At 40.3% G+C, this 27,479-nt stretch overlaps 2 protein-coding genes across 6 annotated transcripts in view; one reads left to right on the top strand and one right to left on the bottom strand.

Annotated features, from left to right (window-relative positions):
• Positions 1-10,985, top strand: part of mettl4 (methyltransferase like 4) — a 48,454-nt gene extending 37,469 nt beyond the window's left edge. For 4 of the 5 annotated variants that reach the window (XR_005896554.1, XR_005896557.1, XR_005896555.1 and 1 more), the window contains 2 exons: positions 2,374-2,451; positions 4,100-4,303. The gene's annotated coding sequence lies outside the window, so the exon portion shown is untranslated. Of the gene's footprint in view, positions 1-2,373; positions 2,452-4,099; positions 4,304-4,652; positions 4,717-10,884 lie in introns of those variants that run through there. The other variant, XR_005896556.1, reaches the window with a different exon arrangement.
• Positions 10,986-21,765: 10,780 nt separating this feature from the next.
• On the bottom strand, positions 21,766-27,085 carry adcyap1a (adenylate cyclase activating polypeptide 1a). Its single transcript, XM_041065922.1, has 7 exons — positions 26,950-27,085; positions 26,641-26,745; positions 25,926-26,060; positions 25,135-25,239; positions 24,157-24,291; positions 23,527-23,647; positions 21,766-21,887 (listed from the first exon to the last, which is right to left on the bottom strand). The coding sequence occupies exons 2-7, from the start codon at positions 26,736-26,738 to the stop codon at positions 21,879-21,881; spliced, it is 603 nt and encodes a 200-aa protein (XP_040921856.1). The 5' UTR covers positions 26,739-26,745; positions 26,950-27,085; the 3' UTR covers positions 21,766-21,878.
• Positions 27,086-27,479: the final 394 nt, after the last annotated feature.

Below are 27,479 nucleotides of genomic sequence, written 5' to 3' on the forward strand. Positions count from 1 at the left end.
TTGTAAAAGTTTTGACTAATAAACTACTCCAAATAAATCCGAGTTGAGGAAATCCAATAAACATTTTGCAGAGAGAATTGCTGAAGTAATCTCTGCAAAACCTAAAACTGTGCTTTTAAGCATTGACACTGTGTAAGTTAGTGCCCACTCTATGTGCCACATTTGGAACTTATTATACACTTTAATATGAAATCAATACCCATTGAATTCCCAGTTACTTTTTTTGCGGAAGGTGTTGGAATAAAACAATTACTGTTCTGACAGTGTCTGATCATCACTCAGCCAGCAAGACCATCAGAAATCAATACTCTGACGGTAATGCTTCATGGCCTATGGTAAATAAGTCACTCACCTCACTTATTAAGTATTTATAAAGCTTCCACTAAGTGACCACATGCCATTAAATTGAGCCGAGCTCAGCTGATAACCATTTTCAGTGACAGATATTAAATACTCTATTGAACGGACATCAAACTATTCCATTTTTTTTATGTTGTAATGATGCGGCAATTAGAATCTGTCTGTCAGCTCATGGCAGAGGAAATTTGATGTTGGACAAGTTCATGAAGATCATCTTGTTGAAAATCCTTTTTTTTTGTTTTTTTGTGAGGATTGCTTCCTCTAGCAATCCTTTCAAAAACACAATAAACTGTGGAATGTCTCTCCTCTGGTCTTCATTGCTGTAACTGGTGTGTCACTGCTGAGGCTTTGTACACATTGTTGACACAGAATAACCGAAACTGGTCAGAGAAGAAGAAGACAGCGAGCTAGAAAACATGGATGCCTACACTGCATGTTTCAAACCTTCAGATCTGATTTGCAAGTGTTTTATGTGGAAGAAAATGCATTCATCACGTTTATTAGAACTCACACTGACAACAGCACAACTAATGAGAAAACAGAAAGAAAAATTCTACCCAAAACACATAACTCAAGAGGGAAAATTGCCTCAAACATCCTGAGAAGTGAGGAAATTGATTTGTGTCTTTGCAGAGCAGGAGACAGGTGTGATCCCTTATGCATTAATTTTAATGTAAAACCTGTTTCATTCACAATTTTACAGGATGTCACATGTTGGAGGTGAAGTGACGACAATGGGGTTTCAAATCATGTCATCACAGCACAATCACACTGCATATCAATCACACAGAAACAACACATACATGCACTTGTATTTTCCCTGTTTGCATGCACTGTTTCCTACAGTTTCCAATCCTGCTCAAGTCCTGGGCTGTGAAACTATGCGATGGCTTTTGATATGGAAATTGAACTGCTAATTTGGTCGTACATTTTACCCCTCAGAGATTATACCCGCTGCATGACTATTCAGTGGTCACGTCAAATAGATGAAATATTTAGTAAACATTGACGTTTCTGTCATGCAGCTCTTTCATCTCCTTAGAAATGCCAGAGGCAACGCTGACAGGATACTCTTTTTTTTTTTTTTTTTTTTAGTATTTGTGTAAACTATATTTGGATGTGAATGATGCCTGAGGAGTTTAGACTTGTCTTGCACTTGTGCATTATAAAAAGTGTCTGATTTCAAAAAGACCAGACGTGAGGATGAGTTTGTTGTTCAGTCTGAAAGGTCCAACAAATAAAGAGAAATAACTCACCTTTACCTTTACCCTCTTTAAGTGGAAGCCCTTAACATGCTCTGTATTCATATTTCATTGTGACACTAATTACATTTATATTACAGCGGTGAGCCACATGATATTTGTCTAAATTAGGTCAACAGAATATTGAGCAAACATGAGAACACTTTCAAATTTCCTGTTTGTAATAAATGCACTGTATACATCATGTGTGGTTTGTTTGAGAGTCATTCAGAACCCAATTAACTGAGGATATGTTTGCTCATTTGATCACCTGGATGAGTATACAACTCACCTCTGGTGGAAAATAAATACACATGCTCGTGTGCTGTATTTAAAGATGTTCTGATCAAGCCTTTGTTCCAAGGCTGGATTTTTTGAATCATTATTTTTTTTTTTTTTTGTTACTCACGTTATTACAAATCTCATCTGGATTTTGAAAGAGGTTGGTTTCAGCTCCATGACATTAACTTGACGATTAAACATGATCAATCATTGTACATTAAGCAGTACATGAAATATTAACGCTCCACACACAATAATCTATAATAATTGAAAAAAAATGTTGATAATATATCTGTACTACTTTAATTGAAATGTAATGCGGAGTAATGCATTGGAATATGTGTGTCTACTACTTAAGGAAAGCTGCTGAGTTCATCCCCAACCACTGACCATTATATGACTGCATGAATAATGTGGTGACTGAAGCTTAAGTATGATGAATTATAGAGAGTATGTTTCACTCACTCAAAATCTGTTTGTTCCTCTCTAGAGTTTCTTCTAACCACCGTGGTTTTCACAGTGACCACCACACCAAGCTGCTGATGGACTTGTGAACGTCATTATCTGTGTAAGTAGTCCCTTGCTGCACACAGAGTGCCTCAGTAGTGAGCCAATCCTTAACCTTTTGGGGGTCATTATAGGCAAATAGAGACTCATTTTGATCTTATAACTAATGTCTGATATGAAATATTCAAGGACCCAGGGCTTTGCCAATTAGCCAAGCTGTAGGTGGTCGATTATGCTGTTATGACTGAATTCGCTGTGACTGGATGAATATGTGACCACCATACCGTTGTGTTAGGGTGGGAAAAGAGCACTCATTTGTCAGAGGTTCCGAGATCCATTTGACTTCACTCGACAACACAGAGGAACCATTACGTTCTGTGGCACTGCAGGATTTAACAAGGTTTTGGGTCATGAATGAGCTTTTTTATTTTATTTTAGATGCGTGTTGTCGTCCAGGGCGGCATTTACAGTTTCAGTTTTTATTGTGTTTTAGTGACACATATGAGCAAATGTGTAGTTGCTCAAATTACTGTACCACACAGACAATCTTCAGCCTTCAGGGCCCCTAGGGGCCTGTTGGTAATCTAGCCTTGGTTATACAAATATCAAAATTTAGGTAAGTAAATAAAAGCACATAAACAATAGAGAAAACAATTGTTTTCACTAAAACCAAACAGAAAATGATACAATATGGAAAAAGTGTATGAAGCCACAGCCTGTTATAAATTCCACTGTCTATACAATAAAGACAGTTAAGCATCAGAAGTCACAGTAAGAAGAAGTTCTCAAACTAATACCATAATACTATTTGATCAAGTTTCTCCCAGGCCATTAAAGTCTTACCTGCCATTGCTTAAGAAAAGTGTCCAATGGTGGAGGGTGGAGCAGGTAATTCTGCGTGACAGCCGAAGCTGGGGGAGTAGTGACGGTGACTTTGACGTGGGAAAATATCGTGCCACCGCTGAGATTAAACAGCAGCTGGATCAATGGGGAGCTCGCCTCATGGTTAATGTATGAGGGGCGTTCCCCCGACAAATCTCTTCAAAGCCGTCAAAGAGGAAGCACAAACAGGTATAAAATATTCAGGTGGAGGTCAGATTATTGGCCTTCGGTCACGAGTATTAACAGGGAATCAGAGAAGGGATTGGCACAAGGACATCAATATTTACATGCTGGAGATGAATGTGATGTGTTTGCTCAAGACAAGAGAAACTGAAAGATATTTTTCCTCTGTCTTACCATTTCTTAGAAAGTGGTCCTTTTTCAATGGTAAGACCAACTTTCAAAATCTAAATGTAATCACTTTGGGCATTTCAGGATGATAGGTGGAAAACAAACAATGAGCACCTTAGAAATAACAGTGTATTTAGAAACTACACATTTTTTTTCCAGCAGCTGAGCTGCTGTGTAAAAGGTGAGGAGAGAAAGCAACATGGTTCATCTCATCTTTGAGGAACTGCAGGAGCTGATTTCAGCTACAGTTTGATGTCAGCACAGTCAGTGCATCTGAATCTCCTGCTTTACGACTGAGTGTGGGTATTACTGACTCCAGGCATTTACTGAGGCTGGAGATGTGCGTGAGGATACATGCATCAAAAATCTGTGACAATAATGAGACCTAGCGACACCCACTCAGAGCACAGACGTGTATTTCCTGAGCTTCAGTAGGCCTTCAACTTACAGCTTTTTCTTTTTTTTTCTTTTGTCAGATAATTTCAAAGGCGTCCTGATATCACTGACTTAATGTTGAATCAGCTGCACTTCCTGCAGGAACCTGCAGAAATCCCCCAAACTGAAAGCCAAAACATGAGAAGTGTTTTCTGATCTGAGGCCCCTATCAGAAGGATGACGTCATTTGTTTATTTGTTCACCTTTCACAAACTAATTTGTTTCATGATGTTACAACACTTTGGTGACGGCTTCGTTATATTTAATCACAAAAGCGAACCGGTTTGGTTGCAGGAAAAATTGTGGTTCGGGTTAAAATAACCGCTTTGGTTAAGGGACATTCATCACCATGGTTACAATATTAAACACCTGGTTAAAGTTATGACACGATCATGCTCTTGCTTACTTATAAAACAAACATCCACCCTGACCTCCTCCCTATGGGGACATTGACGCTCTATAAATCATCACCTGACGACCTCTTGTGCTCTTGTAAGTATTACTACAGCCACTATAGAGATTTATCACTTTAATGCGAACATGTCGCTTTGGGGCACTTACTGAAACAACTGGTGCTGTTGTTCTTCTTGGCAGGACGGTCTCCCCAGAAGACAGAAAGGGTGCCAAGCGACATGAAAATGGAACTGAGGTGTCTAAAGTAGGTGTTAAAATTTTTAACAGCATGTGATAAAGTGTTAACTCCGACAGCCCAAGTTTAAACACAAGAAAGTATGATGATGACGATGATGGTGATGGTGGTGGTGGTGGAGAGGATGATGCTGATGGTGACCGAAGTGTCTAAAATTTCATTTCATTTCCACCGTCAAGTACAAGGAGAAAAGTCCTTGAACATTTGCAAGTGTTACAACTTCTTTGTGTTAAGCCTGTAAGGATTCGTTAAGGCTTTGCGTCTGTTCTTAGAAATGTTTTCATTTCTTGAGAAAGAAGCTCAGAGTTGCTATGGAAACACGTCAATGCTTCCAGATGAAGCTGAGGGAGGTTATGTGTTTGTTAGAGACATTCCTCTCAGTACACAACAGGTTTATTGTGTCATTGTGGCAAGCACTAACAAGCAGCCTGTTCATTAACACCTAATTCTAATTAAAAATTTCAGATATGAAATGAAAAATTCTCTTTCTGAAAGCAGCACAACTATTTTCAAGGGCAAAATTATCAATAATTTCAGGTATGGAGTAGAAAATGTCACAGTTTCTTTTCCTGAACCCAGAAAACACTGATTTTTCGAAGTAAATGTCATTCATTACCTTGCTTCCTTGAAAATATGTGTTTTTAATGATGCCACATGTGTAGTACTATTAATTGGATTTACCGGCACATTATTTCTGGACAAAGATGCATTTTTACATGCTTCAAGCACCACAAGCACCAGTCAATTATGATAGCTCCTGGAGCTTCTCTCCATTTTCTCTCTACTGTTCTATTAGAGATTTTTCTCACCACTGCAAATCATTTAGTGCAATATGAAGTAACTGAAAAGGCAAAAATGAAGCTCCTCAAGCTAATGAGCTTGCTAACAACTAACTGTTGAAGGGGGGGTTGTGGCCAGTAACATGAGGGAAGGGCCCAAATGCAGACACACCAGGCAGTTGGTTAGTGGCTGGAATTTGCATGTCATTGTCCTACAAGTTGAACTTGTTGAACGATGAAGCGCAGAACGTTTCACTTTTCCTTAAAGAGAGTGCGTTTTCTCTTCAGTTAATCATGGGCTTGAAATATCATATTTCCACGTCTCAGTAATCCTAATAACTGCGTCCCAAAACTCATTAATCCTTTTCTTTAGGTTTAGATTCAGGTAGTCATTGTCTGCCAAGACATGCCACTCACAAACCACATCCTGGCCATGCTGCATTACGTATTTTGTCACTAAAATGCAGTGATGTCAGCTGTGGCTCAGGGAGCATCAGAGGCCCCTCAGAGCAGCAGTACTTTTGAGAATGGACAGTAGTCTGTCTGTGTCTGAGGTTGCATCCGCCAGTCCATCTTTCTGCGGTAGCACCTGGAGCGTCAACCTGCTCAGTTAGATGTGGCGATATAATACAATCCTCCAATCAAATCTTGTTTCTGAATACCACAGTATATGCACATTGACATTTTTTATTCACCACAACTCCCAACAAAAGGCCGACCCTGAGCTTCAATCGATTTGGGCTGAATCATTTTTAGCCAGCTTTGTATGATTTCCATTGTGTTGTGCTTGGTGCGTTCCTCTGGTTTCGACTGTTGGTATTCAAACCCACCGTTTCGCGATCAATGTTATATTATTAGGAGGATGAATATTAGTAGCCATAGAAACCAGAAGTTCAGACTTTTCCAAATGAAGTCTGGTGTGATATTGACAGCCAAACTTGTATTTTACATGTCCCCCTATTATTTAATCATGAAAACTCTCCCTTGGAAATATCAGGCTATATTAACCAGGCAGGTAGATGCACTCTGTGTTGCTGCTGATCAGATTCCAGCGCAGTCACATACAGGGAACAGAACAGCATGGGGATTCACTGCAGCCCTGGCCTTGATCAGGGAGCTCAGCTGATGCTTTTTAATCATCACTGCACACACCTGAGCTCCGTCTCGGTGATCGCCCAATTTGATATAAAGACTCCCCAAACACCAGTTTGTTTATGATCAGTCCCTCCTGCTCACATTAATTACTTTCACTCCAAAGTCTCTTCACATTACATGTACTGCCTTCATGGTTTTGCAAGACGTAGTTGATATGAATTGCATCTGCTTTCTTCACATTTTATTCCAATTCATGAACTGGTGTTCAATTCTATCTACTTGTGGAAAACATTTCTAATAGAAGGGAAAGAAATGGTCTGCCCATACAGCCCTTAGTTTTCTTTTTGACAGATTCACATTGTTTTGGTTTTATAGGACAAAGTTTTTACAATTTATAGCATTCCTATGTGGACTTCAAGCCAATCCAGTCGTGAACACATAGACAGACCCCAGCATCACCTCCTACACACGTCTATTCACTTTATTTTCCCCACAGGGTTTTTCGCTAGTTGCTGCAATACATCCATTCAGTTGAGGTGAATAATAGTAGAAGCACAGCACAACATTCTCAGATCAATAGAGAGTGGTAGGCCTTGACTGAATGGATGAGTATGTGTGGGTTCAGTGGGATGATGCTGCCAGCACATCAGTAAATGCATGTTAATTGACTGTGCTGCATCTTCTTTTCTTTCAAAGCCCGGTCTTGATGGAAATCATTGGCATCTACCTCTTTACTAATTGGTTGCTGCTAATGTCTTCTTTGAGAGACGTAAAGTGTTGAATCTCATGGCTGTGCCTGACACTGAGTAAGAGGTTAGCCAGCCTGGAAGAAGGCAGGAATAGTAATGATGGATATTAAAAATGTATGCAGGTGGGGCTCACTCCTAAACTCTGGAGATTTGTTCTTTAACAAAAATATAAATATTTATCTCTCAAAGATACTCGAACCATCGAACAACAAGTGTTGGTGGTTTGTTTTCTGGTGCTTTACCATCTTTCCTCACATTTCAGGTTTAACATGGATAGGACGTATCTATATGCTAATTGGTATTCATCCGTAAGCAACAACACCTCCTTTGCAGAGCCGGACTGGTCACCTATTCTCCCATGAGGCCATTGTGCTACGCTTGCTGCAAGCTTAAGTAGCAGGTTGAAGTAGCAAGCTGCTAATGAGGTGGAAAATGTGGCAGGTGGACACGGCTTAATGAAACAAAATACTTGACCAAGGAAGGCATTAATGATCACAAGAGAACTGTTTTTGAATGCATTTTAATGTGATTGTTAATGATTAAGAAGACAGATGTGTTTCTATAAGTTTCTATTTAAAATATTCCACTGAAAGTGAATGCTTTTATAGGACTTCGGTCTTTGAAAGTTTAGCCAGATTGCATTGTGTAGTTTAGTGAAAGACAATGTCTTTGGAAGAAGCTAATTGTGATTAATTTTATAGCAAAGGTCAAGTCATTTTAATGGGGAAACCTGATCCACTGGCCAAGCTTTTCAAAGACTCGATAGAACTTCAAACATATGTACACAATTAGTTCCAAAAGTTTGCACCACTCCTTCATAATTCATGATCCATAGCTTCATGACTGTTAATGTAAGAGTAATCCAAAGAAGACAAGTGTTCCAATGATAATTAAAAACTTTGCAAGTTTCATTCTAAAGAACCAGAAGAATGTGTTATATATCTGTCGTCTTGCCTTGCTGTGGGAGGCTGAATGGCGTAGTTTTACAGTAGTGTGATGCAAGCCAGTTTTTGAGAAGATGAGCATTTATCTCCAGGCTTTGGCACTACTATCCAAATAACACGATCCATCAATTAAAGATAGCGACGCTTGAACTTTTGTCTCTGAGAGAACAGGCTGACATCCAGCTTAACTCATCAATTCGTCTTCACACAACATGAGATGCTATGTGTCTTCCAGCACGGCCTCTTTAAAACTAAATGAAACTATTTGTACATCAAGAAAAGTTCTGTTTTATCATCAGGATATGTGTCAGCTTCACACACTATGTATGTTTTTTTTGTGTAGATTATCACAATGATGGGTTTTTATTTTCTGTGGGAACTGTCTCACTTACAAAGACTTACAATTTGCAGCCTAGATCTCTTACCACAGCATTTGATGCTGCCTTTAACCATAAATCAGTGAGAATTTGTCCTCGATTACATCAGTGCATGAAAAAGCTGTGACCAAAACGCAATATAAGAACGCTTACTGGTGTCATGTCATCTCTGTGAATTTGAACTTCAATCTAAACTAGCAGCCCTGTCTCATGGTGACTGAACGTTTCGTGTGGTTTAGAGAAAATGATGAAATGATGAAAAGAGAGATTTTAAGAAAGAAACAGCCTTAACAGATTTATTGACAATTTCTGTGATGAAATAAGGCAACAGTAGATGAAATAGTGTGCAAGGGGTGTTGGGGATTGAAGTTAAATCAGATTTTAAGATTCATGAAAAAGGACATCTTTGCTGCAATGGTTGAATTTATTAGTGGTTTAAGCAACAAAAGGAGGTCAGAGTATATCCCCACTACCTCCATACAATGTAACAGTGCAATACATGATGCATGACTTCAGAGTAATGATCCCATCCGCCTACAGTGTCCAGAGTTGCACACAGCATGAGAATAACACATGTGCAGAAGGCATAATATTGGTCTCATACCAATTTTCAGAACCAGGTTTGTTCAGCATATCGTGTTATTTTCCGTATCCACGTTGAATCGCTGCACAGCATTCAGCAGAGGTTTGAGGTAACACACCAGGAGAGGCTTTGCATTATTAAATCGTAGCTGAAGATAGAGAAAACACACGTTATTTCTTCCTTATAATCTGACATGTACAGTAGAATCGTTACAGACAGTTTGCTCACACATAATTTGAAATTTGCTACCTGATCTTTGGCACTGCTGGCCGCTCGCAGCTACCATACATTTAATGATCTCAGTCACTGTGAGCTGATTGAGGATGACAGGCTCTGTGGAAACTGGTGACAGTGAGGGAAACTACAGTCCACACACACACACACACACATGACTCAGTGAGATCCTTGTTGCCCAGCAGGGAGGCTGCAGGGAGAGTTGATCTGTTCTGCTCTGCCTCCAGAAATGCCAGCAGGTCAAAGCCGAACAGCTCTGAAATCCCATGTGTGGTATGTGCATTGTGAAAGAATGTACACTACATACAGGCTGTTTGCTGGTTTAACTTTGTGAAGTGACAGTACAGAGATGAATACAGGGTACTGCTGTACACCGGACTACACTGTTTATATCTGAAGTTCAGTTCAGCAGTGAACAAATCCAGCCTGCAAGAATCGTCCACGAGGCCAAAGCCTGATATGTGAGCTTATGACTTTTTGCCATTTAGTTTTTTTTTTTTTAAATAGAACAATTAAATACATGTTATGACTCATTGTTTAAAGACTTTACATGTTCAGAAAAAACAAATGGGCTTTGGGCCCATTGATATATAATTTGAAGCTAAGTCTTTAGACCTTAATTATGAGAGGTAACAAAGTCTGCTTAGCAAGATCAAGTATGTAGCATCGTCCAATTGCACTGATAGGGATGAATGAAAATATTGCTTCCTCTCACACTGTTTTCTGCTCTTTTATGCAAACGTGGAAGTCAAAGCACATGGGGAAATGTGTCCGTTCACCTCGACTGACAATGTGCTAAATGCCAAAGACCAATTAGCCTCCTGTGGCCGTCACTGCTGGGCCTTCCACCAACAGAGCTTTAATTCCAATCAAGCTCTCCCCGCGTCAGCCTGACATCCAGCTCAGCCTCAAGGCCACCAGAATTCAGCAGCGCTATTGTACTGTATTTATAATGTATGATCAGTATAATCATCGTATTGTGTCTCTAGTTTTCAAGAAAACAAGTCTCTGACAGTGAAAGAAATATTAGTCAAAGGGACACACAGCACTCCATTTACTTCCCAAAAATTGGTCCCTGATGGCTGATCTCAACTGAGGTTGCACTGCAACCTCAATAAGAAGAATCAGGGTTGCCAGGCTGTAAAAAATGGCTTAGAACTAAATGATTTACTGACCATAAATAAAGTCAGTGCTTCAGACTTATAGAGCCTTGTTTTGATTTGTATGTTTCATAAGTGGGAGACAATTTGTACTCTGCTGGCATAGTTTCATTTTTTGCCTGTAACTCGGTAGCTCTCAACTGTGCAGTAAACAAGTCAGAAATTTTTTTTTTTTTTTTTACGCATGTGGAAATACAGATTATGATTTTTTTAAAACCAGTGTTACATATAGGCATTTATTGTGGCTGTCTTCCAGAGAAATGAAAAACAGATGAGTCCGGCATACGTCATCCACAGAGCTGCAACCCGTTCATCTCCTCTGAATATTTCGATGTTCACACTTGCGGCATAATGAAGCTGTGGACTTCAATCTGATTGGAGGAGGGAGAGTAATAGACTGTCCCATCATTGCTGTGATTGACAGAATAAATCAGACAGTCAGCATGTGTCTGCCTCTCAGACTTTAATGAAGGTAATGAATGGACACGAGCAAATTACCCTGCCCCTCTCACTGTCATGGCCCTCCTCACCGCCCTCCCTCCTTCATCTCCGTCTCCACCAGGGAAAACTCACCGTCCTTCATCCAGCTCCACTGTGGGGCCACCATGAACATATTGAGCGTCTGAACAGATATGTTGCTCATAAAAGTGTCAAGGTGTCACGGGGATTAACGGACCCATGGAGACGGACAGCCCTGCCACTCTAGACATGATTCTTTCATTATTTATTTCATCATGTCACTTTTGTCTTTGCTGCAAAAATCATTGGAGTCGCAGGAGAAAAAAAAAAATGTCTAACCTGTTAGTTTTCCGAGGAGATGTTCAACATTAATAAGGTACGATCTCTGCCCAGTTAGCTGTGTCTGTAATTAAATCTCTTGAATATCAGAGGAAGATTTCTATTTACATAATTTCGGCTAATTACCCTGGAGAACAACACTGCAGCATAATTTGATGACACATTTAGACAATTAGTAAAACTGCTATTTGCAAATTCTTTGACCTCCTCTGATCCAAAGATTTTAGGCGAGTTCTCGAACATTTAACAGTTCTAACCACACTAATGAGTGGAGGTTCAGTATCAGTGTTTTCTCTCGACACTGAAGGCCACGTCTCAGGCGTGTGCCCGCTGCCTGTGGTTAGCATTGCAAAACTAATCTTTTCAGCACAAAGCAGCCTGCCAAAACTGTCAATCACAGCTAAGAACTGAGCTCTCAGCATGCAAACAGTTTGTGGCCTTTCTAACCTTCTGATTTGAAAAAGTTGAAAATTAGCAGAAGAGGAGAAGAAGTCATGAATACATTTTCTGTAGATCCCTGATTATCATCACAGTTTTCCTCTCACTGCTTTACTGACAAGTTCACACGTCTGTGAAATATAAATGTAAAAAGTAACTTCCAAATATCATGTCTCCAAATGAGGCTGTACTGTGCTGTTTTTGAGGTGGAGCAAGGTCATATCGTAGGTGAAGCTCATTGTGAAGAGCCTGCCAAACGATTTCACACAGAGAAGGGCGCACCTCATGAGGACAGGAACATTTTTATCGCTAAATCATTTTGACATTTTTATTCAAATTCTATCCCTAAGCTAAAAATTTGTGAGGCATGTATAACCAGGACGCTGCTAGCAGACAGTGAAGGACTTCAATCTGAGCCAAGGCCATCAATATACCATGAGGACCTGTTTCCTCTGTGGCCTGTGGCCAGCTGAGAATACAGATTTCTTCCTGGCTGCATAGAAACTCATTGTTTGACAGTAATATGAGACTAAATACTTCAGATGTTGTGTTTGCCATGTTTAGGGATTTTTTAAAAATTAGTTTTTATGTTTTAACTTTTGACAATGGCACCAAATTATCCTGAAAATACAGGTGCTAGTTCTTTTTCTAGAAATCTGTCCCTTCAACAGATTTAATCACATTCCTCCTGCTGCCACAGTCTGACAGACCTGTGAAACTGTTACTTTCTTTTCTTTATACATAAGAGCGTGTACTGTTGTAACTAAACATGAAAAATCATTTTTTCAGTCATGATGAAAGACCAACTGACAAGAGAAAAGTAAAGTCAAATACATTACATTACTTACAATGAGACACAGACACACTAGGACGCTTGAAGCTTTGCTAGTTTTTATAGACATTAAGAGGAAGGATGACATTTTATTTTAGGGTTCATATATTACATGACGCCATGGTTTGCTGTAACAAACCCAAATGGTGATTAATGATGTTCTTCCAGACATGGAAAATCTGGTCTCAGGATTTCAGCCACTTATGTTCTTCCACTTTTATACGAATGGCAAGACTCACGTCAGCTCATCAATATACAGTGAGATTATTCAAGTAGGCTCTGTGGGGGGAAGAAAAAGAACCACAGCTCTGTATTATTAAGATGTCTGTGCTCCTGCATTATCCATAGTGCCCTGAGCTTGTCTTATGAACACATTATGACCATTAAATGAGACTGTGGAGTCATTCACCTTCATTGTTTATCACCAAGAGGCTGTGATGCGGTTAAAAAACTTGGCCTCATAAACACAAAGTTGCCAGGAGTGAACTTTTAAATTCAAGTTTTATAAGGAGATAATATCCTGACATGATGCGTTAGAAAGAAGCATAAATCCTTTCGTAACTTCATCAAATATTTACTCATTTTCTCACAGTCCCCTCATATATCTGCAAGCATTGCTGCAAACATTTATGACAACATAATAACTGAATTTCAGAATTTTCCAAACAAAGATATTAAGCTCCCAACAAGACATCTCCATAGACTAGAACAGATGAGAGTTCGAGCCTCTCTCTCTCGATTGCCGATCATTGTCCACTCGGCTGCAGGGGCTCCGCACTCATGTTGCCCATAACAGTAGTGAGCCAGACAGGAGCAATTATTCACCATAAAGCAGTGTAGCGCTGGCTGAGAGTAAATTACAGAGAGAGCCTCGACCAATTACTTCTTGTAATGGTGAGACAAATCTCATTCGACACTACAACACCCTTGCATTGAATTGACCAATAATGAGCAAGTCCTCGTTCCTACAAAACAGAGGAGGAGAGAGAAGAAGAAAACACTCATGCTGGTGATGCATCCTCTCAATTAAAAAATGCACGAAGGAAGGTTTCTGACATAATTACACCAAGCTCACTGAGACTTTTATTACAGGCTTTTAATGGTATTTTTCCATTATTACTTTGTGAAACATAATGCAGGGTAATTTACACTACAGGTCAAAATAGCAGCTGGTGGTAGAAAGCTGGCTGGGGGACTCTTTTCTCCTCCAGGTAGATTTTTGTTTGATTGGATCCCATCGGGGCACATGAGCTGATGAAATTCAGGGTGAGGTGAAGGCGCCGTGTCTCACTTAGAGGGGCATCGCTGTGCACAAATGAAAATGACTCCCCAAAAACACACACACCATCATGAGATCTATTAATAACACATTCACCTTTGGTATCATGGGATCTTAACATGAACTTCGCTGAGGCTCAACAGCTACAACACAGTTTTAGTGGAAAGAGATTTCTATTTGTAACAGGAATGACATTGTCTCATAAACCTTCTGTTAATAAGGTAGAATACTTGTTTAATACATGTTAACATGTTTTTAGCAGCTGGTCCTGCTAGCAACACTAATTTCTGCTGTGATGAATGATAGAATGAGTGAAGAGGAGTTATTGATAAATCTTTCTACTCAGGCACATCATATATGTGTCCAACAGGGTGATAAGAGCAACCAAAAGATCCCAGGAGAAAAAGGGGACCAGTGTGTGTTTACTGAGGTAAATGTGATGCACAAATTAGATTTAATGGTTCAGGTATTTTAGAGGAGCAATTGCGATTTGCCACAGTGTGTCCCAGCAGATGTTACCAGTGTCGTCATTGACATGAGACTGGATAAATCTTTACAACTGCGTTCATTTTTTGAGGTCGCTGTTTCATTTTAGCTCTTGGCAGTTCAGTCAAAGTTTAATGACAACAATATTCACCTCAGTAAACAGTGTAAACACAAACAATTGCAGCTCCTTCAGAGACAAATCAATGTGCATTGTAAGGCACAATTGTTTGTCTCTACTCCATCCTGATATCTGGCTTCATAATTCATAATAGCTTCAGAATTACTGACACTTTCTGTAGTTTCCTCAGTAACAACCTTCAGAACATGAACTCAAACAGCAGAAAATGAGGGATTGGCAGAAACAAATTCTTAATGCTGTTTTGTAATGTTTTACAAAATCTTCAGAAGACAGAGACAAAAGCCAGCGCACACACTACTTTCTCTTCACAGCACATCTTTTATTTCACGTCCTTTACGATGTGATCATCTGTCTACAAACGGCTCTTTTGTGAGTCTCTCTAAGTCACCGTGGCATTTGATGATGTTGTTACACAAATGTATGACATAATGAGACTGCTTCAAATGGAGCACCAGGACACAAGGAGGGACAGAGAAAGAAACAGGCTTTACTGAATGATTCAGGACTGTCAGCAGATATGGCATGCTCACTCTTTTTTAATAAGCTCAGAGCTCAACAGCGCGGCTCACAGTTAGACAGTAATGGTGCTGATTCTGACATAAAGGGTTGTTTGTTGCTCAGCAGAGATCTTTCGGTGTGTGCAGGGGACAAATAAACCAGCATCATGCATTTTTCACGACTTAAAGCTTCAAGGAAACTGTAGACTTTGTGAGAAGAATACAACTTTTTCCAGCCTCGCACAAATTTAAAGTCTCCAGCTGCCGGGTTGCTGAGTTGTTAATGGTTGTCTGTCTTTAGGATGTCTTATCATTATTTGGCATTGTTTATCAGCTACAAAATGATGATGGCAATGCTTCTCAGTCGCTGAAAGTGTTCTGGGTTTTCAGTCATTTGCTCCCCGCTGCTTCATCAACACTCCCGCCCTGCAGCATTACCTCAGGAGGAATCTGAAAAGACAAGACTTTTTCAGGAACAGTCACTGTCTGCTAAGATGAACTGTGAACAGCTAAAGATAGAGGCTCTATTTTAGTAACTGGAGATATTAAAGATACATATGAAACAGAGGAGAAGATGAATGATAGCACACTCATTCAGATTGCGGATGACTACAAAGCGGATTTTATGAAACACCCAAAGGTTATCTTCAGTCAGTGACCCTGAGTGTAATTATGGATGTTTAATTGACAAAGGCTAGTTAGTTGCTGATTAGCACTAGATTTGCAAATTAGCCCAACATCTGAGAAAGAAACCTGTGTCTGTTTTTAGTCATTAACCCACTGATTCATCACATATATCAATTCAAATCAGTGTATGTGGGTATTTTAGGGACAAGCACTGACATAAGACAAAAATCTGCATACTGTATTTTAATTGAGGCTCTAAAATCAGCATCAATGAAATGTAAACCAAAGGTCCAGAGAAAAAAAACAAAAAAAACAAGTGCACTGTTTGGCCACATTGGAAAAGGATGCTAACAATATGTAAAATCCAGAAGCAGATGAATGACTCATTTACTTAGCCATGAACAGGATAATATTCAGAACAAGCTCTCTAATCATGTATGACAGGAAATTAATGTCTTCCACAAAGCAGATTGTGATGCTCACGCAGCTATTGCTCAGCTAATTTAGAAATATGTTTCAGCTCGAGTCATATCTAATTACCTTTCTTATTCATCGCCTGTATATTTATGTGTCATTACGAAAGTGGCCGCTTAAAAGGGTTAAAAGATTCCATGAAATCTTATTAGGCTGCCACTCACTTTGGCAACCAGGAAGACTGATGGAGGAAATCTCCAATGAAGATGAACAGCAGGAGCCTTTCTTGAAATGCCAGCCCGAAGCCACTGCTGTACTGACATGAAGCAAGAACAATGAATGGTTTCTTTCTGACCATGCACAGTTGTAATGATTTGATTTTTTTTTTTTTACAATCGCAACTTTTTTGTTTTGAGAGAAGAACCACTGAAACAGGCTGTAGATGATTGAAGTGTTTAAGATAAAACCTTAAAGCTTCCCAGATCAATATGTTTTTATTAACAATAGACAAAATGATCACATATAAGTCGATTAAGACACCTGAAAAGTGTGTTGGAGGCAAATGATTGGCAATTTATTTTACCTTCTGCTATTTTATGTTGATATTTAAGTTGCCGTTTTGTGCCAATATCCTTTGTAAACCCTACAAAACATACGTTAGCCTCTCAAGAACTAGCATGCATACATACATGATCAAAGCTGTTACCCTCAAAAGAATAAAGACTGTTACTCTCATATTCTTTTTCTTATAAAATTCTCTGGCTGGTGTTAAAAAAAAAATATTTTTGTAGAGATATGTTTTCAGTGGGCTGCAAAGGATCAAAAGAAAATGCCAAGAAAAGTGTGTGTACATAAGTGAGTGATGCTCGTTCTTAAGAGATGACTGAACGCTCTATTCTGGTAGTGTATGATTTATCTCTGCTTGCAGTGTACCCCCTGCAACAAGAGAAGACAGGTATATCCACGTCAGCAGAAGTGAGATAAATTAAGCCTGCCTCTATCTTTAGCAGGATTTAGGGCAAGCAGCTGAACTGATTTATTACCACCATCTCATTGGTGTCACATGAATGATGAACATCTAGATATGAAAACCACCACCACAAGACGCTTTATTGCCTTGTTTTTCTTTCTTTTTGTGACCTCCCAACCCAGTGGGCAGGAGCACGCCGTAATGTGCGGAAAAGTGTGTGATTTAATTGTGTACATATCTGCCAAATCTCCCGAAGTACCTGTGACCTTCTTCATCCTGTGTGTTTGCAAAGTTACAGCCACTGTCCTTCCTCAGCAGTGATTTCATGAGGTAAAACAGCGTGCTAATGGATAGATCGATACTGTGACGTCAGTAGATGCATATTAATGGTTCTGTGGCCTGTGTGTGTGTGCGTGTGCGTGTCTGTATGTGTGACCAGTTTAGCCTTGAGACCTACAGTATCTCTAACGATGTGAGGAAAATGACATCAGGGGTCACCTGACAGCCCAATAATGAGTACAGCGTTCAGTCCAAATCCAGGAACATGCACCTCTACCTCTGGCCTTTGAACCCACACCGCCATGACGTCTGAGCCAGGGGAATGCTAATTGGGCTCTGATGTTCTGTACAGTGTCCACAGAGGGAGGAAAGGTGGAAGAGTAACATGAGAGATGGGAAGGGTGTGAGCTGCAGATGTACAGGTTTAAAAAGAATATGGAATTGTGAATTCATGGTTTCGATGAAGGTCTTTGTTCAGGTGGCTTCTCAGAGATATATTTAATAAAAACTTAATTACATGCCTTTGGCACTTATAGCCTCAGCTACAGAGGTTAGATGAAAAGCATTTCAGCCACTTAACAGGGTTTGCTGTGATCTGTGCTCAGCTCTCTCTGTCCCCTAGACACTAACAGGGAAGAGACTTCGAGACAAAGAGAAAAAACACACAAACACTGTAAGTGAGACTTCTGCAAACAAACTGCCAGCTGCTTGGCCTTTCTCAAATGCCACATATTCACTAGTCCTGTGGTCCACTACCAATATAATCACATATACAATCTGTTCAACCTGCTAAGAAATTGTATTCAGCTGTCATTCTGCCTAAAAGTGAGTCTACAAATGACAATTATAAGTTATATGCTGCCTGCACATGACATGCATCAAAACATCTGCACCCATAGTTTTATATTTAAGTGTACAAACTCTGTCAGGATGTGCCATTCTCCCGTTTCCCTGAGCCATGTGCGTCAGCTCTCCAGAAAGGCAGCATTCTCGTCACATCCTGGTTATGTGCTGACAAGTCCTTCTGACTGTAGGTCGCATCCTATGTGTGTTTTGGGTGTCACGAGATGTGTGATGCAGTGTGTTGCTCTTAACAGCAGCTCATGTCAGCAAACTGGCTCAGTAATGTCAGTTACAGAACAATCTACCTCACTAATCATACCAGACCAAGTAAGGTGCAAACTCCTGAGTGTATCGAACATGAGCAAGGTTGCCTTTTGTTGCTCTGAATTTAGTGTTTTATCTGTAAGAGGATTAATGTCATCTTAACATCACTCTCAGATTCTCATTGTTTTCTGACACGAATATAATTTGATTTAAAGAGACTGAAGATGGGCACAAACTGTAGGCGATTCATTTCTTCAGTACTCCTGTGGACACGAGTAACAATTACAGGATAATAGAGACAAAGATATTTGCCTAGCTCTGACCAACCTTCATCTTAGTGCTATAACCATGATCCTTCCCTAGCCTGTGCAGTTGCACTGTACTGTACTGTTCAGTTGACCACAGTACTCAAAACCTCAAACCGAACACATCAGGCCCTGTTAACCCTCACAGAACGAAAACGTCTCCTCCCTTTAAAGGTAGAGGAGGGTGGACCCAAAGTCCACTCACATAGGAAATTTCTCTTTCATAGAGGTCTGACATTAAAAAAGTGACACATTTCACCAGTGTAAATAAGGCAATAGTGTTCCATGATGGCTGAACTTTTGCACTGTGCCGCAGTCAGTCAAGCAGGGCCCAGGGGGCGGCAGCGATGAAAGGGCTTCATGTGGATTCCCCCTCCAGAAAGCTGTCACTCACGCGGCTCCCAGAGGAGCAGGGGGGATCCTGGGTTGAAGCCCGGAGTTTGGGCTGTGGAGTACGATTTGAACGTGTGAGAGAGACAGTCTGAGTATTTTAGGCAGCAGTTTGCCAAGAGCAAAGTTGGATTTGACCGAAATAGAAATGATGTTGAACAATGGCCCAATTTGCTGTTTGATCATATCTTAGCTTTGGTTTGATTTCATGTAATTTGAGGACATGTTATACATTTGGGAAAGAACTGGATATTTCTGTTGAGTGGAGAGTTTTTGCGAGAGAGAGAGAGACTTGCTCAAACATAATCTTTAAACTCTCACTATAGTACTCAGAATTGTAGAACTGTTTATAGTCTTAGCTGCTTTTCTTGTTATGGCTCTTGCTGACCTGTGTGATTAATTTGTGAAAGCATCAGTTACAGTGTGTGTGCCCGTCTCTGTCTTGCTTTATGTCTGTGCAGTTGTATGAATCACTAAGCATTACTCAACCTCTGTTTTCCTCTCTGAGAGCCTATTTATCAGCCCCTCCCAGCAACTTCCCATTGCAGCCAGTAAGAGACAACATAGCTGACACTGAAGCCATCTGAGTGAAATATATCCAGTGTGATCTTTTGGTGCCCAGGAAGGCCACCGGCACCCCGCCCACTCCCAATGCATCCTCCTAGGACTGGTTGCCTGGCAACACTGGCTGATTGGGTTAGCAAGGTTAAGAAAGGGTCTGGCACGGGCCGCAGGAATCAGATCACTCCCATTGATCATCTTCTGTGTGTGCTCCTCTGAGAGCTGAGGCCGCGGCCACAAAATCAAAGCCCTGCCATCATGTCTGAGAGGGGGTTATTACGCACACAGGGGAGCAGACAGAAACACGGCAGGCTTTGTGTGGTTGCTCAGTCTAACATCCCGTACTGCACATCACAGCGTGATGCTGCAACTACTCGCAGTCGCAAGTGATATGATTGTAACCGAAGCCTTAAGAGAGATCTCAGGCACTATATGGGGTAGGTCTGGAGGGCGGGGGTGTACAGACAAGCCATCAATGTCTAGAACAGGCCCTGCTCTGCGGTGAATTATTATGAGTTATTATCAGATAAGGGGGATCTATTTAAAATCATTAACTGTAATTTGGATTGACACAGTTGTGTGGAAATAGAACAGGGTTGAGGGCTATAATGTGGGTGGAAGTATTCCAAATGCCACCTGCTGCACCCACAGTGTGGGAGTCCCTGGGGTCTCAACAGGAGCCTGATCGAAACCTCACGCAGCAAGTGTTTTTTGTTTTGTTTGTTTTTAAAAACAATTTCAGTTGTACTTGGGTCATCAGATTATCTTATATATAAATGATTTTTTTTTTTTAAAAGGTACATTTCTATCTTAAATTGTGGAGATATGAATATATTTCTCATTTCTGTGCATGTTTGGTTGAAACCAGCCTGCATCAGCTCTTTTGCTTCACGCGTCGACATTGTTTTTGGCACAAAGTGAATGTACCAGTGTTGAGACTGGCCAACTGTTCCACCAGTCCTTCAGGCCTTTGGTGGTGACTGCTGAAGTCCTGGAGAGGTGTAAAGTGCAGCAAGGCAGTGTGTGGTGCGGGCTGGGTGATCCCTCCCACGTCCCTTTACTCATGCTGTCCCGAGGGGAGGTAGACACCCAGCCAACTGGTGTCACTGTTCCTCCGCCAAATTGACTGAGTCAGTATGAAAATGGGGCAGAGACGTGGATCTGTTGGACTCCTTTTCACCAGCTTATCCTTTGTTTCTGTGGTTCACTGGTTTTATTTTGCAACATCCTGTAGTTACTGACCGTCCACATAGCTACAACACATGACGCCCACACTGATGGCGAGACAAAAGTAACGGGTGCTCATTCTTTTTTTTTTTTTTTTGTCATTTTCTAAAATTCGACATGAATTGGGAGATTTTTCTCAGGCTACTGTGTGTGTCTGTGCTTTGCACTATGTTGCTTTGTCTTATCTGATTGTGTGTGGTCCATTTGATATTTCATGATTTTAATGGTTCACCATTGTGTCTCTCTCTGATGTCCACAATCTGATTTTTCTCCTCATTTCTTATCCCATTCAAACTGTTGAGGGAGGCTCTATCTCCAGTGATTTAGGTTTTTATTACTTGTTTTCATCCTCTTAAATGTGTCTTAACGTAAAGACTTATGATGATATTGGCTTCAAAGATTAGACGAAATTTTTGTTTGTTGTTTACAAAAATTTATTCATACAAATCTTACAACACTTCTTTTTTTTTTAACATTTATTGACTTGACCCTTGCAGATCGCCATTTGAAATAGTAATCTAATATTCACTTTCTACACAGTATTATATATATATATATAATCTTTGAAGGTTATTTCATTTTAGTAAGGCTATTGGCGCTTTCATTATCATACATATATGGAGAGTGGGAAACTGATCCTTCCCTCTGTTTTCACAAAAATCTTATCTAGTGCTCTAAACACAAAGTGCAAAAGAAAGCAGTGCAAGCAAGAACGCTTGACGTCTAAAGCTGGATGGTACCAAAGATCCTATCAAACGTCTGTGCAACACAAAAACAACAACAAAAGGGTGAAATGTAAGCTGATGATGTGCAGCATTGTAGGGCCACTAAATAGCCATCTGTGATTCATGGCGATTTTAAAGTCGATGCAAGGCACCACAGCCGCAAACTGCTTCCTGCGTCACAAAGCCTAGAGGAGAATGCAAAATTAAAGAAAGATTGATACAATAAACACAAATCGAAGAACTTTACCCTGCTGTTTGAAAACTAAAGATCAACTGGATTTTTTTTTTCTGCAAAATTGTGCCTGATGTATCAGTATAGATTCCTCAGGTACTGGGACGAAGTGTGCACACTTCTAGACAGTTTTTAATGTTATTTGTTATTAGTGGCTTTTCAGTCTCACCATGTTGGTTTTATAAACTTGCCTGTTCCCTTAACTTTTTTAAAATCAGCATGTTCTTGGTCATGCAGTCCACCCTTTCTTCCTTTGTTTGCTTTCTCTGGATGTCTCCCTAACTGTGTTTTGTTCTCTTGCACTTGCAGCTTACCCTTCCTGTTCTTCAAATTTAAACGATGTCAATCAAATTGTGTTAATGGCAGTTTTCGTGCCACACTGCAGATAAAGATGATAGAAAATGACCACTTTAATTGTCCAATCACAGCTTTTTCTTCATATACAATTCAACAGTGGGTTACAAAATCTCCAGCTGGTTAGCTAACAGAGGCTAGGCATAAGACTGAGAGCTTCTTGCCAGCAGTGAAGTACATTCAGAGTAATTCTCCAACATACAGCTTGTGTAGAAATGTCAGTGAGGAGAACAAAACACAAAACAACATCTAGAGATGACAGGTAATATATGTTTGCAGTAGTCAGAAAGCAAGCAAAACCATCTAGTTGGAGTCGTCTGCACAGATGCGGTGGCTAGTGCAATTACTTTAATCATGCAATCTACTGTAGTTTTTACATTGGTTCACATGACAGAAAAGGGAAGCACAATAGACCCAGAAGGTTCAAACACAAAAGTTCAAACTGCCTCATATGTCTCTCACAAAGAACAAATCGATGGGTAGGTTACCATGTAACAAGTATCATTTCTTAGTGTGTTTTTTTTTTTTATGCTTTTTAAAATTTGCCTGATGGTGCTTTAAATGCTAGTGATACTTATTATATGGGCAGAGAGACATGAGAAAACCTTCAGCAGGATAAGAGGTTTCCAAACACACAGAAACCAGTTGATAGAAACACAAGACTGGCACTTTTACATGAGTCAAAGGTGTAAGCTCACTCTGTAAACACTGCAGAAGAAAAGGACAAGAAAAACCTCAAAAGTACTCTGGTCCTCATCTCAGATTTGTTTGTTTTTTTTTTTGTTTTTTTTTGTTTTTTCTTTTTTTGTTTGACAAGCATCCCATCTTGACTTAAAAAATGAATAACTGGCACTTTTGAAAGCCAGCAGGGCTCACATCTGGTCTAAACCAGGTCTAATAAAATAGTTTTTGCCATCATCATATCATCCTTGCATCCATAATAAAACAGGATGCTGATAAGTCTGTACCTTTCGTATCAATCAATGATATGTATAACATATCAGGCTTAGCAAAGTCTCTCCACATTCAGCCTGTATGCACGTGGCTATACAGGTGGGATTAAAGGTAAAATCTGTGAGACTCTAGAGAGACAGGAGCACAAATGAGGTGGAAGAAGAGTTGAATTTGAGTGTTTGGAGCAAGATCACAAGGTTAAGAGTTAAAGGTGAGAGGAAAAAGGGAGGGACATGAGACGCCCCCTGCAAGGACACGGCCTCAGGAAAGAGCCTGAAACTCACCGGAAATTCGGGAGAGAACTGTTTCAGCCAATCTCCCAAAAAAGCCTCAAACTCATCCCCGTCCGGGAGGGCATCAAAGTCTATGTCTTGTAGGATATGGTGAATACCTATGTCTTCAAGGCTGTTGTGAATAAAGACAACTAAACTCTTAATGTCACTTTACAAAAAGCAGCATTCAATACATTGATTGTCTTTTAAACTATTTATTTTCCTCACAATCATATCTCTTCACTAAACGTTTAAAAGACAGGGCTGTTGGAGCATATCGTCTTGTGAACAATTGTCTCCCCTCAATAAATAGGCCTAAAAAAAATAAATCAATGAATACATAAATAGAGGCTATTTTTTTTATAATGAACAAAAATTAGTCCACAAAGTAGATATATGTGTCCTCAAGTGCTTTAAGTACAAAATAAAAAACAATATTATTATCAAAATATTCATTTTAATGGCTTACTTCATACATAAATACATGTTTAAGAACACAAAAGCGATCCACTGATTGTTCAGATCTCAAATGACTTCATCTGGGGCTGCACACACTTAAGTTTTTTTGTTTGTCAGGAGGGGAGGGGAGGATGCTACAAATATGCCAGCCGGCGTCCTTTGTTTCTAATTCTCTGTCTATACCTTTTCCCAAGGACTGCTGCCAGGTATTTCTTGACCGCCATTTGCTTTCGGTAGCGGCTGTAGCTGTCTGTGAAGATCCCGTCTGAGTGTCGCTTGGACAGGGGCTCTGAGCTGTCGTCCAGCGTTTTCCCCCCGCTGTGAGAGAGACAAGAGGAGGGTTTCACTACCGCCACACTGATGCATCTGATGTGCATTCACATGACCTCTGCATGTACAGCCTGTGGTGCTGAGGTGAAGAGTCTGGATACTTGAATTAGGATCTTTATGTCACCATCTTAGAGGGAGCATAATCAGATAATCAGACTCCCCATTTTGTGCAGAAGCCTGGAGTGATGTGCAGAGACCAAATCTGTGTCCTTATTTCAGATCATTTCAGTGAAAACAATCCAATTTCACCATTTATTTTGTTCCAAGGCAAAGCATGTTAGTGCATTGTCATTCTGCAGGAAGACTCTTTTCCAAATCTTCTCAAAAAAGGCTTTTATTCTGTACTTATATTCTCTGTCTTTGTTTAACTTTTAGCCCATCCCAGGACAATGTGGCATCTATTTTCGATCTGCAATAAGGCCTGCTCATAAGACTAGAGTAATTGCATCTCTCCCTTCCATCGGGAACCACTGGGACTCAAACCTATAAATTATTCATATGGAAATAAATTTAAGCCTGTGCGGGTTAATTCTTCCCCCTGCGCCTTAACGACACAGCAGCGGGCTCAGAAAATGACACTTCCCAAATCAATCAAGTGCCCGTTTGTGCTCCCCCTCCACGGTTTTATAGCATTAATAAAGGTTGATTCAGAAGGCGAGGGCGCCAGATTTAACAGCATGCTGGGAGATAATGGGACCACAGACATATACAGTACGTATAACAGCGTGAATTACGAGCATTTAAAGGATCAGTCAAAAGAAACAAAGACGCACATAGGACAGGAAACATTAAGTAGAAAAGAAGAGGTGACAACCAAGAAGATGTTCTTACCCTACACGTTTTGCCATCAGAGAATGCAGATATTTCCTTGCTGATAACTGACCCAGCGCTTTCCTGTAGGCTTTATTAAACATGCCGTCTGCATGCCTTTCCGTTCTGGGATGATAGATAGCCACACAGTAAAATCACCACACACCCAGCGCAAGAGGCAACAATGTCAAGTAGCTGCACTGCAAAAAAAATATCTGGCTCAACAAATCAGTTATAATTTCGGGCCTTGAACTCAAGTTATTTAATTAAAGATAAATAGTTTTAAGAATGTTTCACTTGAGTCGAATAATTGATTTAAGTTTTTTTTCTAGACTGTTCTAGACAAACATTTTGGCAGAATTTTTCAAAGAAAACAGGATTTTAGGAGAAAGACTGGATAACTCCACAGGAGGGACTCTTCCTCTTTTTGCAGCCAGATTTCATTTACTTTTTTCCTCACTCTTTTCTTGCAATTTGGAGTTGATCATTAAAGTCCATTATTGTTTTTTTTTTTTTTTTAAAGAAAGCGGGGTTTGAAGTTCCCCCGGGAATTCAGTTTAAAAAAGAGACCTGACTAATTTGGTAAAGGAAAAAAAAACTAAATAAAAAATAAATAAAAAGTCATAATGAACTCTTTGTTCGTGTTGGAAGTTACTGACACAATTTTCGACGATACGTTACACTGATTCACACAGAACGTACAACATATATGGACAGAAATAGGACTACAGCAATGAGATGTTCAACATGGAGGTCTCCAGCATCGGAGTTTTCTTTTGTTTTCTTTTGGGTAAAACGGAGATGATAGTCACCTTTTCTCTGGTGGGTAATACAAAGTGTAGACGTCGTCAGCCACAGACGGAGGGCTCCTCACATCCAGTTGGTCTCTGTCATAATCCAGGGACGGTAAGGAATTTCCATCCTCATCATAAACCTCACTGTCAAGTCTGAATAAGGACAAAAAAAGAAAACATGTTCCAAGAACTTGTTTGCAGTCTTACATTTAAAAAAGGAGCATTTCTTTGTGTAATTGTCCACTAAAATGTTATGTTTATATCTCCAGAGGATTTCTTTAAATGTTGCACGAAAATACAATTTTCTCAAAAGAAAAAAAGAGCTTTAAGCCTATTTTTCTACAAAAAAAAGCAAAAACGTTTTCTATTAATTATCTAATCACATAAACCGATCGATTGGTGATTGCAGGACAGATTGAGACACTGTTCCTTACTGCCTCAGTAGACTAAATTACATTACAGCCGCTCCCTAGTGAATGTTTCTCCGCAATTATTTCAGTGTGAGCTGCCCTATGGATTGGCTGTCAGATGCTGTTATCCAGTAATCTAATGGGCTATTATAGCCACAGACATAACTGACTGTGAGGCAGGTATGGTCTTTACCCTGTGCCCTGCTGCTGATGCTGCTACTGCCGCTGAGTGCAACAATGTCAAGTTCTCCTTTCCATGCATGCCAAAAAACAAAGAGAGGAATCAACACACCTGGGCGCTTAAATGATAAGAGTGTACATACCTAACACTGGGAAAGCTAAGCCCCACAGGTGAGCAGTTGACGCTGTAATGCATTATGATTCCATAGATGAGTAAGGCTAAAGTCGCTTTACTAGACATTGTCCTGCTGTAAGAGAAAAAAAAAAACATTCAGTGAGTGCACAGGTGCATAATCAAACTACTCATAAGAACAATGTTTTAATGCAGTGAGGTGGACTCTGTGTTTTCTTGTGATATTTAGTAACTTTCACAATCGCTCCTGCGAGTTTCTCCCTGAAACGCTCCCCACTTTTACGCAGCGTAAAACCCCCCGAAAAGTGCCTCCTCTTACCAGTTGCGAGACGCTGGACGCGATCCTCTGAAGATCTCAACTGGGAGAGTGAGATAGGATCTCTATCTCAGTCTCTCTTTCTCTCTGTCTCTCTCTCTCCCTTCCTCTCCTCTTCCTCTAGTCCCCTCAGTGAAGCGCCTCTTCAGTCTCCGTGCGCGTCTTTAACCGAGTGTCCAGCCCTCCGTGCGCCCGCAGCTCAGTTCTCGGGGACTGCTACGTGTACTCTGTCATGGGCTGAAAGAAGAGCGCCAAACATTTGTCTGCGGAGAACTTTCCTGCGTCCTGTGAACTTAACTCCCCTTGGTTTTTTATTCATGAATCCGAAAGGCATGCCTTTTTCACTTGTCACGTAGGTAAAGGGGGGTGGGGAGGGGGGGTGTGGAGAAGGGAGGTGTGCGGCTGCGTCATCGCCCTCCGCCCCACACACCCACCACCCTGCTCGTCCCATTGGAGTGCATCCTTCTTCCGCGTCAATGAAAGACCCCGAGCCAAGTCATAAAAAAATAAAAAGAGAAGAATGGATCTTGAAT

Source organism: Toxotes jaculatrix, chromosome 20 (genome assembly GCF_017976425.1).
Source record: "Toxotes jaculatrix isolate fToxJac2 chromosome 20, fToxJac2.pri, whole genome shotgun sequence".
Taxonomy (NCBI): Eukaryota; Metazoa; Chordata; class Actinopteri; family Toxotidae; genus Toxotes; species Toxotes jaculatrix.

Coding starts and splice junctions, on each gene's coding strand:
- adcyap1a (XM_041065922.1), bottom strand. CDS start 26,738: ATGTCTAGTAAAGCGACTTTAGCCTTACTCATCTATGGAATCATAATG. Junction 26,061..26,640: donor CTTAGCTTTCCCAGTGTTAG/GTATGTACACTC, acceptor GTCCTTATTCAG/ACTTGACAGTGAGGTTTATG. Junction 23,648..24,156: donor GCAGCAGTCCTTGGGAAAAG/GTATAGACAGAG, acceptor TATTCACAACAG/CCTTGAAGACATAGGTATTC.